Here is a 16,472-nt window from a genome sequence, read left to right as displayed (position 1 = left end):
CCATATACAAGTCAACAAAAGACTGGAGAGCACAGGTGGTAGATCTGGATTTCAATACAAGTGCGTACTGCCCACAGTAATAATTTTAGAGTGACATTTCTGATTCCTGTGTCCTGCCAATACTTGTGCGACTCAGGTGATCTAAGTGGTGGTAGTCTGCAGTTGGTTCTGGCTCTTGGGACAATAGTATCCCATTTGCCCACTTTGGCTTTGTGAAGCTGTTCCTGAGTCCACAGATAATGCACCAGTGCCTCCCCATGTCAGATATCCTACTCAGCCTGTACAGACCTCTGTGTCTGGAGCTGCAAGTAGCTATCTGTACATGAGCTACAGGGAGAGGTTCCACAGTAGGCATCTAGCCTCTATCACTAAACAGTCTGAACTAATTTTAAAATTATCTGAGGCCAAGTGTATACCAGCTTACACTTTTCAAAATACATCTTCTTTTTTTTTTTAAATCTATTTTTTTACGTTCCCATTGGTATATCTTTTGATCTGTGCAAACTGTCAAATACAACAGAACGGTCTCCCCAGCACAGTATAAGCAGTTAACAGCCTTGATAAAACAGATCAGTATCCTGATGTGTAGCAGAGCTGTCATGACAATAGGGAACCTGCATTCTAAAATGAAGAACCCTCCACTGAACAGATTTGAGAATTTTTGACTCGTCTTGAACAGGATTTGAGAATTTTTCACTGGTCTTACCTGTGATGACGTGAAAGGAGAAGGTAAGCCCTATGCAAGTGAAAACAAGTATCAACATAGGTCCATATATTAGAAGTTTAAAAAGAAGACTTGTAAGCATTTGTATAAGATATTTCTTATAGAAATTTATTTTCTTAAGCAGTGTACTAGTTTAATTTTACACCTGCTCACCTTTTAGCAGTATCTACAGGTAACCCCCTGAAGAAGACATTATATTGTTAGTAAAAATAGCTCACAAGGTTTTCTCTAGAAATAAGAAAGTGTGAGCTGCATCAGTGTATTCATCAGATCATTCAGTGCTTCTGCTGGCTGAATTTCATTCCTGAAATCTTTCGGTTTTGCTATAGGTCAAGGCTGCAAGAACAATCCAGGCTACAAAAAATAAAATTGAGGCTTACACAGACACCTATGAAAATGCAATATTTGAAGAGAAGGTGAGACTCTTGACAAACACAAGGAGATTCAGAAATTAAAAAGTTAATGCTACGTGTTGGTAATGAGAAGAATATACTTCACTGTAAGTATGGGATGAGTTGTGGTCAACTTGCTGATCCTTAAAATTAAGCAGTAAAGGACAGTATGCACATAGAAGAATTTCTGAAATAGTCCAGATCGCCATGATGCTTGGGAGCACTTGGAAGAGCACCATATTATTCTGTATTTCTAAGATATGGGCTGGTTGATACTTTTTTAAAAATAACATTGTGGTAACAAGAAAGCTTTCTGTTTCCCTCCTAGAATCTGGAAAGTGGTTTTACAAAGGAGTTTTCTGACTTACCTGCCAATCTGCTTGATGAACTTCTCCAACTTTACAAACATCGACCAAAGTAAGATCCCCCCTGATTCCGTCTGTTTAAATACTAATAATTCTTGTGAGTCAAGATTGAGAATGCTATCTATTTCAATAGTCTAAATCATTTTGATAATAAGTAGACTGCCTGCTTTTTGTTGCATAGTTAACAATGGTTGATTTCCTGTCATACTAACGGTTGCTATTTTGAGTACTTACATTTCCTTATTCACCCCACACAATCTATTTTAAATGCAAGCTAAACAATCGTCAGGTCTCAAAGACATATATTCTTATTTTGTATAAGATGCATTCTTACCTATTCACTCTTTGCAAGAGATTGACAGCATGAAATGTTCTTAGTTGTTTGTGAGCTTCTTTTATGCAAGAGAAAATAAAAAGTCAATACTGTATGTACTGTGTGTGTGCACTAGGATGAAAATGACAGAAATGCTCCTTGACACAGCTAACCCGTATGGGAATTGTTCAGGCTTAGTTGAAGATCACAAAGAAATGCTTCCCCTCTTAATGAAAGCCATGGATGAATTGGATAGTCCTGAGCACATGCCTAATGGCTTAGACATGTCTACATGGGAACATTTTTGTTTAGCTAGACGAAATAAAATGGAGAGTGAGGAGCTGGTATGTAAAATTCTTTATTTTGCCAGTGTACTTATTGGTATTTTCAGGTCTTAAATTTCTGTGGAGTTCAAGGGTAGGGTCAAGCTAGTGGTGAAATAATAATAGATAAACTGTGAGTTTGAAAGTTTCCTCTGGACACATGTAATTCAGAATAATAGAAATGTCATCAAGGGAAACCAGCTTTAGTTCTCCTTCAGAGAAAAAAATAGCATATTAATTTGGATGAATTTGATCAGAATGATTGTGTCCTTGATATGATTTCATTTTAAAAAACGCAGATTTTCCTTTTCTCTATCCATACCAAAAAACTGTTAGGGTATTTGATTGCCATCACCTGTTCTCTCCCATTGGCATTCTACATTTGCACCAATACATTCTCATATTTTTCTAGAACATCAAGAATAATTCTTAACGAAGTGTGTTTCTTGAAAGTTCTAGCAAGCTATTTGTTCAGTTTAAAAGCATGAAGGTGTAAATCTGAGTTATCCCGAGAGAGATACATGAAATTTGACCAGGAGAGAAGGAAGCATGATTTCTCTTCATGTGAATAAACTATGCATAAATGAATATATAAATTTCTGAGCAGTGAAAGGACTGTAACCTCAGTGTTTCATGTGCTCTACTGGGATTCTCAAAATACCAGGCTGTGTGTTGATACATACAAATGTCTTCTTAAGAACTTGTCTTCTCTGTTCTTGAAAAGGCTTGCCCTGACATATTGACAAAGTTGAGAAAGTTTAGAGTGTCACCATGTTGCTTGCTTAGGTGAAATGGAAGGCCCTAACACTGGCAGAGATGCAGGCATTTCTCCAGAGAAGAATGGATGACAATGAGAAGATTAAGTCAGAAACAGAAGACATTTTCCAAGAACTCACTTGGTAATTTTTTTTTCCTATGTTCAGATACATTTTAATATTCCACCAAAACAGAAGCAAAAGTTGCTTCCAGAATTACACACTACGTTCTCCAACAGCCTTTTATCTAGGATTCTTTTAAGAGACCTACAATATTTCTGAAATGAGGTATGATTGCAGCACATGTGTGCAGGCCAAACCAGTCTTAATCTACCATCTTAAGTAACAACACCAGTAAGGATAGCAGCATGGTCTTCAATGCATGCTGACTGCCCCAAAAGCTACATCATACAGTGAATCCCTCAAAACGTTTCAAGGCCATGTATGTGCTAGCTTGCTCAGTTAAATTTTGCTTGTGTAGGCCAAAGAAACAGTGATCACTCCTAACTGCAATAGGCCACGTGACACCTGATTTCATTGAACTGCTTGGACTTGCAATATTTCATTTTTTCGTGTATATGACATAATGTTCGCCATTCAGGTACAAACTCCAGGATAAATTACATACAAAAACAGGTGCTGGCTGGGAGTCTCCTCCATTTCCTTTTCAATTGTTGTTAAGATTTCTGCTCAGTAACACCACTTTCTCTCAGAACATCTGCTAGAGTATGTTAAACTGAATCCAGTGGTCGAAAACTTCATGTATGGAAATAAGTTGCAAATTCCATAGTCACTTTTGGAGCAAATAGAAGACAGGCTGTCAAAGAGTAACCCCTACATGCACATAATATTATATAATATATACAACATATAATATAAAAAGTAATAAATATAAACATTTTGATAATCATGGGAGGATTTATATAATTCTGTTGAAATCACTAAACATTGTTTTTGTTTTCTGCCATTTTAGGCTGCAGGAGGAAAAGCAGAAACTTCAATTGAATTTGACTGTCCAGTTTTTGCTAAAACAAGGACAGGTAGAATTGGAAAGTACTGAGATCCCAGACTACACTGATGCCATTCTCATTAATAAGAGTGTTATTGAAGAACTGAATTGCTCTATCATGGTAATTTGCATTATCTGAAGGAAATGTACTTTTTAAACAAATGTATTGTCCTACCGCAGCTCTGCTTTTTCTCCAGGTTTACATCTAGTTTAAATTCATTACTACATACCAGTAGGCTCAATTGTAGTCTAGGAGCTATTAAGAATTCTGTAATGTCTCTTATAAAAAAATGCAATACAGCCTACTTTCTTGATGTCTGATCAATACAATTTAGATCAATGAAATGGCAACAGCTTTTAGATACACCATCACTTACACACCCACTTGTAAATAGATGCTGGACACCACTCCAAAAATTCCCTCAAGGCAAACTTAGTCATGTTAAGAAGCGTTTGAACAGTAACTTATATTAAGATTTTAAAAATTAATACACTTTTTATTGTAAGGTGAAATCGGTGATCAGTTTTTCATACTCTCATTAAATGTTCTTTTTTTAGGCATTCTAGCTGTACAAAAAAATTGCTTGTTACTGCTATTGCACAAAGCTTTCAGTAACAACTGCAAAATACCTTATACAGAGCAAGCTTGTATTTGTAGAGCTAAAATGCCTTTTCATTCTTATAAAAGACAGAAAGGTGGAGAGAGAGGTTAGTTGTAATTTTCTTCATCTCCTTCTATGATCCAAGGCTGTGGCACAGAGCATAAAAGGGAACAAAATTCCACAAAAGATAACCATCTGGAATAAAGTCTGGATAGAAACTGCAGCATAGCATGTTTTCCTTACTAAAATTATACCTTTGGAAGCTTGCCCATCTTGTTGCAAATAACTATTCCATAATCTGTAATGTGTGCTAATTAAGATTAATCTTTTTTTCCAGGCTCAAGGAAAAAAAAAAATTGCTAGCATGGTGGAATGTAAAGAGTTCTCTAAAGGGATATTTCAGCTGGAATGGGAACACAAGAAAATGAGAATGCAGATAGAAGATCTGAAACAGAAGGCTCGGGATATTGTAACACTACCTATTTCAAAAGATCGCCAGCTAGTGAGCTACTTTCTTTAATTTATATTTTCACTGCAGAAAATTTTGCTGCCTATACCTGTAAGATTGTGTATACCTCATAAGTCTCTTACTGCTACGGAGAAACCTGATGCCTAATAGGTCAACAATTCAGCTTGCAAAGGGGAAGTTTTACTCTTGAGATTGATCAGTGATGAAGTTCAGTGGAATGTTCAGGTGTAAATGAAGGCAAAATTAGCCCGAACTCTTAGTGTTTCAAAATTGGCACTGAGAGTGAGGAGTCATGATTTTGCAGCCACAAGGAACCTACCTTTTAAATCAAGCACGGTAACTTCTTTCTAAGTGAAAGGTCTGAGGTGCCCCCGTCTGGTTATCTCACAGAAATACCGTAACTTTTGCTCAGTATACAAAGATCGAGCATTCCTGCAAGAGCCTGTGAGCCACTCTCACTGCTATTTGTTGACTCAGCAGCAGAACGACAGGGAATTGTTTGCCATACCTGGCAGGCAAGATGCAGCAGCTGGCCGCCTGTAGCTTTGAACAAAACTAGCTGGCAGGCCAGAAAACATAGGTAAAGGTTGTGGAAGAGAGCCAAGGACAGCTGTGGGAGAAGAGAGGAGGAAGAAGGGTTGTAGGGGAAGCCTGAGGGTATTGCAGTATGGGATGTAGAGGACTGCAGGGAAAGCTGACGGTTTTGTGTCGATGAAGTGAGGGGGCGTAAAGGTTTGGAGTAAGGGATGTTGGAGGATCGGTAGGTAGGTTGGAGATACTGTAGTGGAGGGAGCTATAAAGCATGGAGAAAATTAAGAATGTTGGAGAGCAGGTAAGGATATTACAATTCAATCAAAAGATTAAAAAAAAAATAAATCCAAAAGATGTTTTGCTCAGGCTTCATTTGTTTTGCTGCTCTCCAAACTGCTTGTTCACTTCTGAATCACAGCCAAGGGAATTCCATAACGAACACCAACAAAACAGCTCTCCAAAGAGGTGATGTGACAACACATTGAAAAGTTCTTGCAGCAAATTGATCACCAGTGTTGCCGTTAGCTCAAACTTCATTTAAACTGATGAGCAGACTGTTGCTCTTCAGGGAGTTAGATTTGCCCATATACCAGTTTAATCCGAATTTGAATGTTCTGAGGGGCTTGAGTTTACTTTGCTTTTTGAGTAGAATGTGAGGGTTAGTAGAAGAGATAAGGCAACAGAGACCCCAACAAAGAAAAATGGCTTACATAAATGCATGCAGTCAGAGACCTGAGAACACCTGGAATGAGGGCCATTAATGAAGCAGTGAGTAAAAGCAGCTTGGTGCTGCAGGCAAGGAGCCCGCTCGGTGCTTCCTGTTTCTCCTTTTCTAACTAGAGCACTCCAAAGAATTTTACCTGTAACTTCGGTGGGACAGTACTCTGGAAGGATGAATCTACATCTACAGAAACCTGTCTACTGCCCATTATGGGTCATACAGCCTGTTTTACCGTTTGTCATTTGATAAAGAGGTATTTTAGTAGCAGTGTGTCCAAGAAAAAAACGTCAATAGATTCTCTGAAACCTGAATTACTAAGCAGATATAAGAACAATAAAAGAAGTAAGAATTACTAGGAAGCCACTTGACAGAAAATAATCACTTTCTTCTGGGGCCTAAAGACAGGCTATATAACACTTTGGCCTCCAGCTGTGTTAGCTTAACGGCCTTATAAGGAAAAGTATAGTTTGGGTTTTTTGACAACCTCACAACAAATTTGCTTGGTCTTTGTTTCCATTAACACATAATAGATAACATTCTTTTTAACAGCTGTACAGTTTAGTATTCACACAGCATCCAAGAATATATTCACAATGTCCATTTATGAACACTAGTAAGCCTTTGCAATGTGTAGAATTCTAGCTTTTTGAGTTTCTGAGTATGATTATCTTTACAGAAGTGTAGAATTGTTGAGAACAAACAGGTTTAATAAGATGGTTTCTTTCTGGTTTTAATTCTTCAGTTCCTAACTGTGCTGAACCACAACAGCCACATCACCCACCATATTTCAGTGATGGAGCAGAGTCTTGGCATCATGGATAAGGTAAATCCTAAGTGAACCACAACATTTGAGAGACACATCCTTAGTTCAACTTCTTCATTAGAAAGAGGTGTTTGTAAGAAATAACTGCAACTGATATAGGCATGCTACTCAAGGACTGTCTCTCTCTCTCTCTCCATGTATTTATTTTTCTGGCTTTCAGTAGTTTCTTCAACTTGTGCTGAGCTGTCTTACAACAGCATTTCTCTGAAGTCTTTGGAAGCAGTCATCATACATGAATTGCTGCCTAGATCAACCCTATGGAAAGAAATCTACTTGCTCTATTACTGGAATTAAATGCTTTCCTTCCTGAACATCTAAATGCAGATCTGCTTATCACTTCTTGCACACCAATGCCTATAAAAGTCACTCTTCCGTTTCTAATGAAGCATTCTTCCAGTCTTCACTGCTTAATGTTTCTCTCCAGGAGCACCAGCCTGTTCACAATATCACTACCCCCTGCTATATTCAAAATAACAGAGACACAACAATCTGATTTGCTAGCTCCCTCATCTATTTCAACATTTGAATTATGATTATCCTTGGTTTTAAGTGATCCCACTGGGTTTTCTCCAGGTTGCTCTAGCTGGCATCAGCCTCCTCTTCCTTTTCAAGCTTTCATATTTATCTTGTCCCTCACAGCGCACCCGACAGCTTCAGCACAACCCTTTCTTCAGCATTCTCAGCTCACTGATTCCACCGACTTCCTTTCCTCCCTTTGCCTTTCATGTTTTTGTATCTCTTTCCCTGATGCACACCTCTTTGTTCTTTGTCTGCTACTTACATTAGAACTCCATAAAGCATACTGGAATGGAGTGTGGGTGAAAGACACTATACGAAGTAAAGCTAGAATGTGCTATTAGTCAAATCAAAATACATGAAAGTTTATTGAGCTACAATGCGGTGCTTAAGATTATAGGTTTCCATCATAAGTTTGTCTGAACAGCCTTTGTGTAATCTAACATATTTGCTTTATTCATTTGGAAATGGACAGCTGCACAAGAAGAATGTGAAAAACCGTCAGAAAAGAATTAAGGAGTTGGAGAAGTGCATCAGTTTAAAAGAGCAAGAAAACTATGAGCTCAGCCTGGAGCTGAAAGAAATGCTTGTCTCTGTTTCAGAAAGGAGGTCTATCTTTGAGGCAGCTGGTAAGTCACAGTAATGCACTTCAAGTCACAAGCAAAGAACATTCAGAAAGTATCTCCAAGGCTAGACAGTCCTGTTCTCCATCAGCATCAACTATGGGGCAAGGAGCGCCTATTCATTACTGTATGTGCACAATTAGCAGTGCCCTTTCTACCACATTGTTTCCTTAAGAGCATGTCTAGAGGTTTTTGCTCTTGTAACCAAAATTAATTGACTAAATTGCTGAAACTAAGTCAAAATATTATAATAATTAATACCTTCATTAGGCAACATGCTTTCATTCTTTCTCAGAATTGTTCAACCAGCTTCTTTCCACCCACCCAAGGGAACAATGGAAGTAACGTGAAGCTGAGAAGGGTATTCACTCTTAGGAAAACTGTAGTGACCCTTCCACTAGTGGAAACCAGTTACAGATTTTCAAAACAGCAGGTACTTGCTAGAAACTAAAGGAAGCATGGCCAGTGCCTTTTTGAATTTCTTCTGCTTTATTCGGCACTATAAAGATTCTTAAGCCCAAGTGTAAGCCTTTTTTAAAATGCTTGCCTATTTTATACAGAACTTGGAATAACCCCAGGACAAAGCCAATATAGATCTAGACTATGCATTCCCTAAAAGTACAGACTAACCCATATATTTTGTTTTATGCAGACACACAGCATATTTCTGAAAAGATTGCAAAGCAGCGTTACCAAGAGATTTTGAGGCAGAAACACCTACGGGGTCTTGTAAAGGACCAGGAAGAACAGTTTGAAATTCTTCAGGCAGAAGTTGAAAGACTGAGATCAAGAACATTCCCTATTCTTTAAAAATCAAGAGTCCAGGTAGATGTATAATACCATGGTCTGTCTAAGAAAAAGAGCTTGAACATCTACTTTTCCTCCCTGAACTTTTCTTTCCACAAATGATTTCTGCCATCATTTCTTTTAAAAGAACTTTAGTTTGAAAGATGCATGTTTGTCTGTTTTTTCCATTTCATAGTCTTATTCCCCTTATGTTTCAGTTCATGAAATTTATTTCTGCTGGTTTGATTATAAAAACCATATAGCTCATTACAGAAAACAAAGGGTACAATAAATTGTAGACTGATAGAAGAGTTGTGTTTGTACGTCCTTAGTCTGCACTATGCAATTGTACATTTTGAAGGTGAAGCACTGCAAGGAATCTATTAATTTGCATCTGCTAAAATTCCTGTCTGTGGCTTTGACTGAATTTTCCTTTTTAAAATATATTTATACCTGTGATGGCACAGGTGTAGGTTGCTGAGAAGATGAAGGTATACTTCAGCATGACCATGTATGCTACCTGGCCCAGTCCCAAAGGCTGGTGTGGTCTATAATAGCTTAATTACCCACAGCCAGCAGTAACAGTGGCTGGTGCAGCTGGCAGAATCATGGGAAAACCAGGTTTGGAAGAATTTGGTCCCCTGACATTGCTGCTGTCTCCTGCCCCCTTGCATTGACACGGAGTCTATTCTCCTGCCAGATCTCTCCAAGACAGCTCAGAAAGATAAAGAACCCTTAATAAAATTAACTACTGCTGGAGACTGATCTACCTGCTCAGGTATTCTCACAGATTTTTATTTCCCTCTTCCACAGTGTGTCTTGTCCTTCTTTCATAAATTCACTTAAAACCTAAACTCATTACATTGTGAGAGCATGAATAGCTCTGATACCTTAGTTTAACAATATACTTCTAAGGAAAACTACTGTTGTGATCTTGTACACCACCTCCTTACAGCTGTACATCACCCCTTTTTGCTTTACCATCTCTAACTGGGGTCTGTAATGAGTCCAAGTGCAAGACTTTCTCCTTCCTGCTGAAACTTTCCTAGAAGCAGCAGAGGATCTCAGGGAAGAGAGCCACCCCCTTCACCAGGCACCACCATCTTCTTTTTCTACCCTAAAAAGGCAGAAGAATTGAGTGCCTTAATACTCAAAATGTGATTAGGAATAAAGGTTGTTCTTCATTAATTGTCTGTAGACAGCAACAATGAGTATTCGTAACAGCAAGTTGTAGGTACAGGTTCAAGTCTAATGAGCCCTATCACTGGCAAAAGGGTCTGTATGATTTTTTATTTTCTTTCCCTTGAGATATGCAAGAAATTACTCCCTTATTAAGGAAACGTGAAATACCACTGTAAACAAAACAGTTAAGGTACAACCAGCAAGAAATGTGATCATATATAAAACAATATTCATGGCATGGAGAGGTGCAGTAGTTAAGATTTATGTGTTGTTACACTTGACAAGCAGCAATTTTAAGAACAAAAGCAGGCACAAGTCACCACACTGTATACATAGGCCATGGTGAGAAAATAAGCAATGTCAAGGTAAGATAAAAAAACATTTTGTAAAGACAACATTGATTGGAGGATAAATTAAATATGAACTTTTATTCAGCTTTATGATGCTGTATTAGACAAGGCCCTGTTTTTAATATTTATTTGAAGAAAGAAAACACCTTGGCTCTTGTAGTACAGTAGACAGATGTTGATTGCAGTTTTCTTGCCTTCCCTTGTATTATCTCAGGCTGTGGCAGAATGCCACAGAGACCGCCTCCTAGAAGACAACTGTCTGGGCTAGTATCTGAAAATTACTGCATTATGGCACATTTCCCTCAGTAATAATTAAAGCTATTGAGAACCTCTCGTTGCAGCTTGAGAATATTAAGATAACTAATTTTCATGTTGTTAACTTGCAAAATGCTGTCATTAACTGATGGCAGCAGGAAGACATTTGTAAAATGTGGATTTATCTATGCAAAGAACTAAACTTGTCCCCATCTGAACCACCAACAGGAATGACAATTAATTTGAGTTAGTTATTTCAATACAAGTAACCATGCAAAGACTAATCAAAGAGTAGACTGCCTTCTATCTGTTAATGACTCGATTCCATTTTATTAAATAACAATTCACTGATCAAGCTATTAAGACAGCTCTTCCAAGATAGCACGAGTTTGATCTTTTCCATTAAGTAATGCCTTTTACAGTGCCAACTGTACCTAAGTACCTAGTTTTACAAGTATCTCCCAAGAAAACCTCCTAATCTCAAAGCGTAAAGTCCACTGCCTGATTACCACTTCTTATGTGATCAAAATTTGTTCAGTCTTTCCTGCTTTTGCATGTGTGTAATTGAAAGCTTCGCACCTGTAGATTATGCATCTACAAAATCTTCCTCTGTTCTGCTGTAGTGCAGTAACTGGTCTTCTAATCCAAAAGAATCTATCAGCTGAGTGAGACTCACTTTCTTGCCGTCTGCAGAAAAGGCTGACTGTAGTTCGTACAGCATCCGTTGGGTACTACTTCTCCATTTCGCTATCAAAGCCTGCAGTTCAGACAGGTTGTTCTAAAATTGGGACAAAACAAAAAACCCCACCCTTTTGTTATTTGCTGAAATGAAGGTGTTTCTGCTAACCTGCACATCTATTTTTATAAAATACCTTGAACTGAGACAATATGCAAACACCACACACACACAAAGTGAGTCAGCACTATTGCTGAAGTTAACAAATGAGGATTACGCTATAAATTCCACTTCAGAGATTCACCTCACCTTAGATCGATACATCTTAACCAGTTTGAGCCTTCGAAGTAGTTCTTCCTTCTCTTGTACTTGTTTCATCAGCCTTACTTTTTCTTCCAGTAATTGTTGCTGACTAAGATCAACCTGTGGCACATGAGAATTCTCTGCTGATTCCCCAAGACCACTTTCCTGTACAGGACTTTTGAAACATGCATGTCCAGTGCTGTTTCTTTCCAGGTTTTTGGAACAGTCTTGTAATCGGGAGCAATCTGTACTCATCTTTGGCAGGCACCCTTTGTCAACATCAGCACAGTCTTTTTCTTCAGTGTCTATTTTGAGCCGCTTTGCAACTGTAAAATTAGTATTAAATGAACGTCTTGTTTTCCTTAATCGCTCCCTCAGAGCTGCACTCATTGGCTAAAAAACAAAACAAAAACCAAACAATCAAACATACAAAACAGAAGGATCAGAATAATCTGGTTTTTGACCAAATTTCAAAGAACTGTTTACCCTGGTTATTATTTACATAGAGTATGTCATATATGTAAAGACCATTGTAAAGCCAGACTTCCCGATTCTCTCTATAGCCTTCACAAACTTGAACAAAGTTAACTTGTTCCCTTCACATGTATTTGCACACACAGCTGCAAGGTGGAAAGATGTACCTCCACATTTTCCAGGAGGAAATCCTGTATTCTGTTGAGGCAAGCCTACTCGTCTAGTCTTTGTGCAGAAGATACATGGCATATTTCTACCTGGCTAATTTTATTCCATCAAGTTCAATTTCCCTCTCTAGTTTAATGGGGATATGGGTTGGGCTTTTTTGCTGTTCTATCCCACCACACAAACACTTTCTGTATTAGCACTAGTATAAAAACATCTATATTCTACTTGAGAGAATTAGAAATGATCTGTGTAATTTTTCACTTGCTCATGCTTTGAGATTCTTTACTGATAAGCATCTAAAAAGTGTTGGTTTTTTCTTCAAAGTAACTTAATTTTTTTTTTTTTTTATAATCTGTGTCTGACTTTTACCTGTGAAAATACATTAAAATATGCGAGGGAGGGATTAGTTAAGGAACACTTGCAAACTAGCCCTATCCTGCACAGGTCTGGATGCTGAGTATGACAGCATCACCATCATGTGCGCTAGGAAGAACACCAAAGTAGAGCCCAGCGGTATGGAGAGCATACAAACTGAAAACAGTGTACTTTGTTCAAGTGCAAGCAGAAGTCACACCAAGTGACTGCATACACAACAGCCCAGCAAACTAAGATTTAAGAAAAGTGACGATGACAGATTAACAAAAAACCCCATGCACCAACCAACAATAAAACCCACCACAAACCCTAAATAGTATTGAAATTTATTAGTATGGCATTTGGGTTATACTGCTCCATCACTTTGTATTCACAGTAAACATCTGCATATTCAGAGCAAAGCGTACCAAGTACAATCTCTTACCTGGACAACCTTGTATCTATCTATGGGTATTTTATATCCATCTTCATCCTTCCAGCAAACAGTATCTCAGTGATTTCCAACTACTTGATGATTTCACAAGCATTTTTTTTCTACAGGGTCACATTATTGGAAAAAAAAAAAGTAGTAATTTTTCTTACCTGTTTCCCTGAACTAGTCCGCTGGGGAGCTGGTGTCCCAGAATCCTTTGGAGTATGGCACAAAGATGGCAATTTCTCAAGCACAGTTTCTTCCATCTCGACATGGATAGACTTGCTGTTGAAAGACAGAATGAATTATGTATGGTGCCATTTTCACCCTTATATGAGCCATGTGGCTGCAGGAGTGAGTAAAAAGCTGTAATACGAAATACTAAGGCTTATTTGTTAATTGGTAAGTTCAAAAGAAGACATCTGCATAAATTACACAACTGTTTCACGCGCTAAGTTGCATCTTGCTTTGTGAATGGCTTTTCTTCAAGAGGACAAACAACTACTAGCTGGTATAAAGTATCTCTACTATGAATTGTGTATATTATTTTTGCCCTCACTCAAAGCTCTATGGAATTTTTTCTTTAAAAGATGAAAAATGTTATAACAAGTCTTTCAGGTGTTCTCCATTGTTTGTTTTGGGTTTTTTTTTCTATCTGATATCCTCTCTCAAGTGTTAAAAAGCAGCAAGACAACTTCTGAAGCAATCAAACACATTACAGCATGCCTATAAATCCAAGGTCAGATCCTGCAACATCAAACTCATCAAAAAAAGATCACTCCAAACAAACTGTATTTTCTTAACCTGAATGACCCTTACTTCTTGTCTAACTCAAAGGAATAATCCTTGCTGAGCCAGGTTCTGAAGAACCAGTCCTTTCATTTAACTATATCCCAAGTAGTGATAAAAGGATTGTTGGGAACCACAAGATTTTTATTGTCTACATGTATGAACAATTAATCTTTTCTATAAAACAAAATAATTGGATACCTAGGTCTGTGAAAATAAGCCACTGTCTCATTTGATCCTGGGGATGCTGCTTAAAAAGTAGTTACTCACATAAGTAGAATTTTAGATTAAAAGTACGCATCCTCAGTTCACTCAGAAAAGCGCTTTACTTAAAACATGAAGTCATACCTCCCAGCATGTACCAACTTCAAATCAATTTGGCAATGTTTAGCTTAGGTTAGCACTTGTGAACCATCGGCTAATAACCAAAATGCAGCTGGAAAATCATCAGCTACACCTTCGAAGCCTCTGAAAAATAAAAACCTGCAAACAAGTCACTAGGCAACGCCAGACTGGCATAAGGGGCTTCCTCTTCAGAGATGAAACATACCAAACCTTCAGTATGCCAAAGCCTTACTAGCTCAGCAACCCTGGTCTTGCTGGCTCTCTGCCAAGTTTATCTTACAAGTCAACATTCCCCCCCCCCGCCCCGTTGTTCAAAATTCAACATATGGTATTCTATATAAAAAACCAACAACCAACCAGACTTTAGTAAAGCAAGTCTGGTTAATTGGGTATTTTAGCAGTCTATTAATTAAACAGGTAGCCCACAGCACCCATTAAATATAATGCAAGTTATCAGTATTATTTCTTAACATAAGGAAGAGCTAGAAAAAGCTACATCATGCCTATGCATAAGCAAAATCATTTCAAGCCTGAGACTTCAACAGACTTGTTCAACTTTTTAAAAAGGATGCCCTGACTCTCCACCTTTACGTTCTAACGCGGATTGATCTTCAAATGACCAGGACTAGAGTGAATACTTTTTCCAATGGTTCGCCAATGCTGTTGCTTTAATTCTAGGAGCATATTCACATGGATCTCCTGCACTCTTAAAATCCTTACCCAGTATCTCAGGCTAAGAATCCTTTAAGTTTTCAAGCAGCCATGCTATTTATCACACAGAAAAATAATTTTCTCCAGCAAGTAAGAAAAACTTGGGCTAAGACGGGAAAAGACAACTTTGCACTTCAGTACTTACTCGATTTTTTACTTTGTTTGAGTCCCGGATGTTACGTACCGTTTTCCCGTTTATAGTGACATTATCTAACAGCATTCACTCCTTGTAGTTTTCCTCTCACCACCCGAAGGCTCTACTGACACTCTAGAACAACTTTTCCCTGGCTAGCTTTCCACCCTACAGAAAACCAGAAAGAAGACTGGGCAGCCCACAAGCAGAACCACAGATCCAGGGCGCTCTTTCTGAGGAGACGCACCCCGGAAACGGAGCGCAGCAGAGATCCGCAGCACAAGCGCGGACCAAGGCAGGGGCTGCTCACTCGCCGTGGGCTGAGGGGAGGCTCCCCAGGGAGCACAAGGCCCGCAGCCCTAGCGAGGCCTAGCCCGCCCCTGGGAGCCAACTGGGCCGGCACCCGCGGTGGGGGTCAAGGAAGGAGGCAGCCCCAAGGGACCCTCTCCTCTCTCTCCTCTACCCCAACACGGCCAGGTAGAGAGGCACAGAACCGCTCCCCTCAGACAGAAGGGAAAGCAGCTGAGCGGGAACAACCCTCCCAAAGCCGCCCGCCCCGCGCCGGCCCCAGCGCTTCAACCTCCCGCTTCCGGCGGGAAGGGGCGGGGCGCGTAGGGCGCCCGCAGCGCGCCTGGGCCGTGCAGGGGGCCTCGCGCCTGCGCGCGGTGGGAGGCGGGGCGGGGCTGCTGTGCGGGCGGGCGCGCGAAGCTTGTCCCCGCGGGTGGGCGGGCGGGCGGTAAATGGGGTGCTGGGGGTCGCTGCCGCAAGGGTGGGGGGCAGAGCAGCGCTGCTGCCGCCCCTGGGACCCTCGTACACACTCCTCTTGCGGCTGTGCGGGGCCGTTCTGTGTCACTTAGGCGAGTGTGGGCCTGTCACCCCATGGCTGGGGCCTGCCCGAGGCCAGGTGTCCTCTCACAGCACGTGCCCCTGTGGCAGGGAGGGTGGCCCACAGAGTGCTCCCCACCATGGCTGCCAGGCCCAGCCACGGCAGCCACAGCGCTCCACCTCAAGCTACCCATCGCCTCTACCTCACAGAAGGGGAAGAACTGTACCTGAGGCATGCACTGGGAGAAGTGCGATCAGCGCAGCACAGCCTTGGTTGTGAGGGGAGGAGGAAGTGAAAATGAAGAAACTTGGCTGGAAAAAACAGGCAGATTGGGCTGGTGACAAGGAACAGCCCCAGCTGCAGCCGCAGTGGTGTGGTTGGGAGCAGGACTGGAGGGCCACGGCACTCACGGGCACTGCCGAAGTGAGTGTGCTTTTCATACTTGTATCAGCAAACTTCCCTTCCATGCTGCAGACCTGGGTTCCCCACGTGGATTTACGTTTCTCAAAACTGATTTGTAT

The 16,472-nt window shown here is 40.1% G+C and overlaps 2 protein-coding genes across 5 annotated transcripts in view; one reads left to right on the top strand and one right to left on the bottom strand.

Annotated features, from left to right (window-relative positions):
* CFAP43 (cilia and flagella associated protein 43) overlaps nt 1–10,528 on the top strand; it is a 51,218-nt gene extending 40,690 nt beyond the window's left edge. For both annotated transcript variants that reach the window (XM_037400312.1, XM_037400311.1), the window contains 9 exons: nt 1,054–1,140; nt 1,445–1,533; nt 1,931–2,138; nt 2,904–3,016; nt 3,846–4,002; nt 4,821–4,985; nt 6,947–7,027; nt 8,019–8,172; nt 8,819–10,528. In XM_037400312.1, coding sequence (XP_037256209.1) covers nt 1,054–1,140; nt 1,445–1,533; nt 1,931–2,138; nt 2,904–3,016; nt 3,846–4,002; nt 4,821–4,985; nt 6,947–7,027; nt 8,019–8,172; nt 8,819–8,976 — 1,212 coding nt within the window. In that variant the 3' untranslated portion in view covers nt 8,977–10,528. The remainder of the gene's footprint in view (nt 1–1,053; nt 1,141–1,444; nt 1,534–1,930; nt 2,139–2,903; nt 3,017–3,845; nt 4,003–4,820; nt 4,986–6,946; nt 7,028–8,018; nt 8,173–8,818) is intronic.
* A 6-nt stretch (nt 10,529–10,534) lies between these two features.
* SFR1 (SWI5 dependent homologous recombination repair protein 1) lies at nt 10,535–15,724 on the bottom strand. Of its 3 annotated transcripts, XM_037400316.1 has the most exons (5): nt 15,177–15,724; nt 13,318–13,432; nt 11,923–12,111; nt 11,725–11,877; nt 10,535–11,517 (listed from the first exon to the last, which is right to left on the bottom strand). In XM_037400316.1, exons 2-5 carry the CDS (start codon nt 13,411–13,413, stop codon nt 11,326–11,328), a joined length of 630 nt encoding a protein of 209 aa, XP_037256213.1. In that variant the 5' UTR covers nt 13,414–13,432; nt 15,177–15,724; the 3' UTR covers nt 10,535–11,325. The 3 variants fall into 3 exon arrangements, with proteins under 3 accessions (XP_037256213.1, XP_037256211.1, XP_037256210.1); XM_037400314.1 differs by having other exon boundaries at nt 11,725–12,111; nt 15,138–15,724; XM_037400313.1 differs by having other exon boundaries at nt 11,725–12,111.
* Nucleotides 15,725–16,472: the final 748 nt, after the last annotated feature.

Source organism: Falco rusticolus, chromosome 9 (assembly GCF_015220075.1).
Source record: "Falco rusticolus isolate bFalRus1 chromosome 9, bFalRus1.pri, whole genome shotgun sequence".
NCBI classification, from domain to species: domain Eukaryota; kingdom Metazoa; phylum Chordata; class Aves; order Falconiformes; family Falconidae; genus Falco; species Falco rusticolus.
The sequence above is the reverse complement of the archived record's forward strand: the minus strand, read 5'-3'. Positions and strand labels throughout refer to the sequence as shown.

Bases quoted from the DNA above. Each gene is read 5' to 3' on its own strand.
- SFR1 (XM_037400314.1), bottom strand. From the start codon at position 13,413: ATGGAAGAAACTGTGCTTGAGAAATTGCCATCTTTGTGCCATACTCCA. The intron at 12,112-13,317 runs GTAAGAAAAATT...TTTGTTTTTTAG, and splicing joins GGACTAGTTCAGGGAAACAG to CCAATGAGTGCAGCTCTGAG. The intron at 11,518-11,724 runs GTGAGGTGAATC...TCCCAATTTTAG, and splicing joins TTAAGATGTATCGATCTAAG to AACAACCTGTCTGAACTGCA.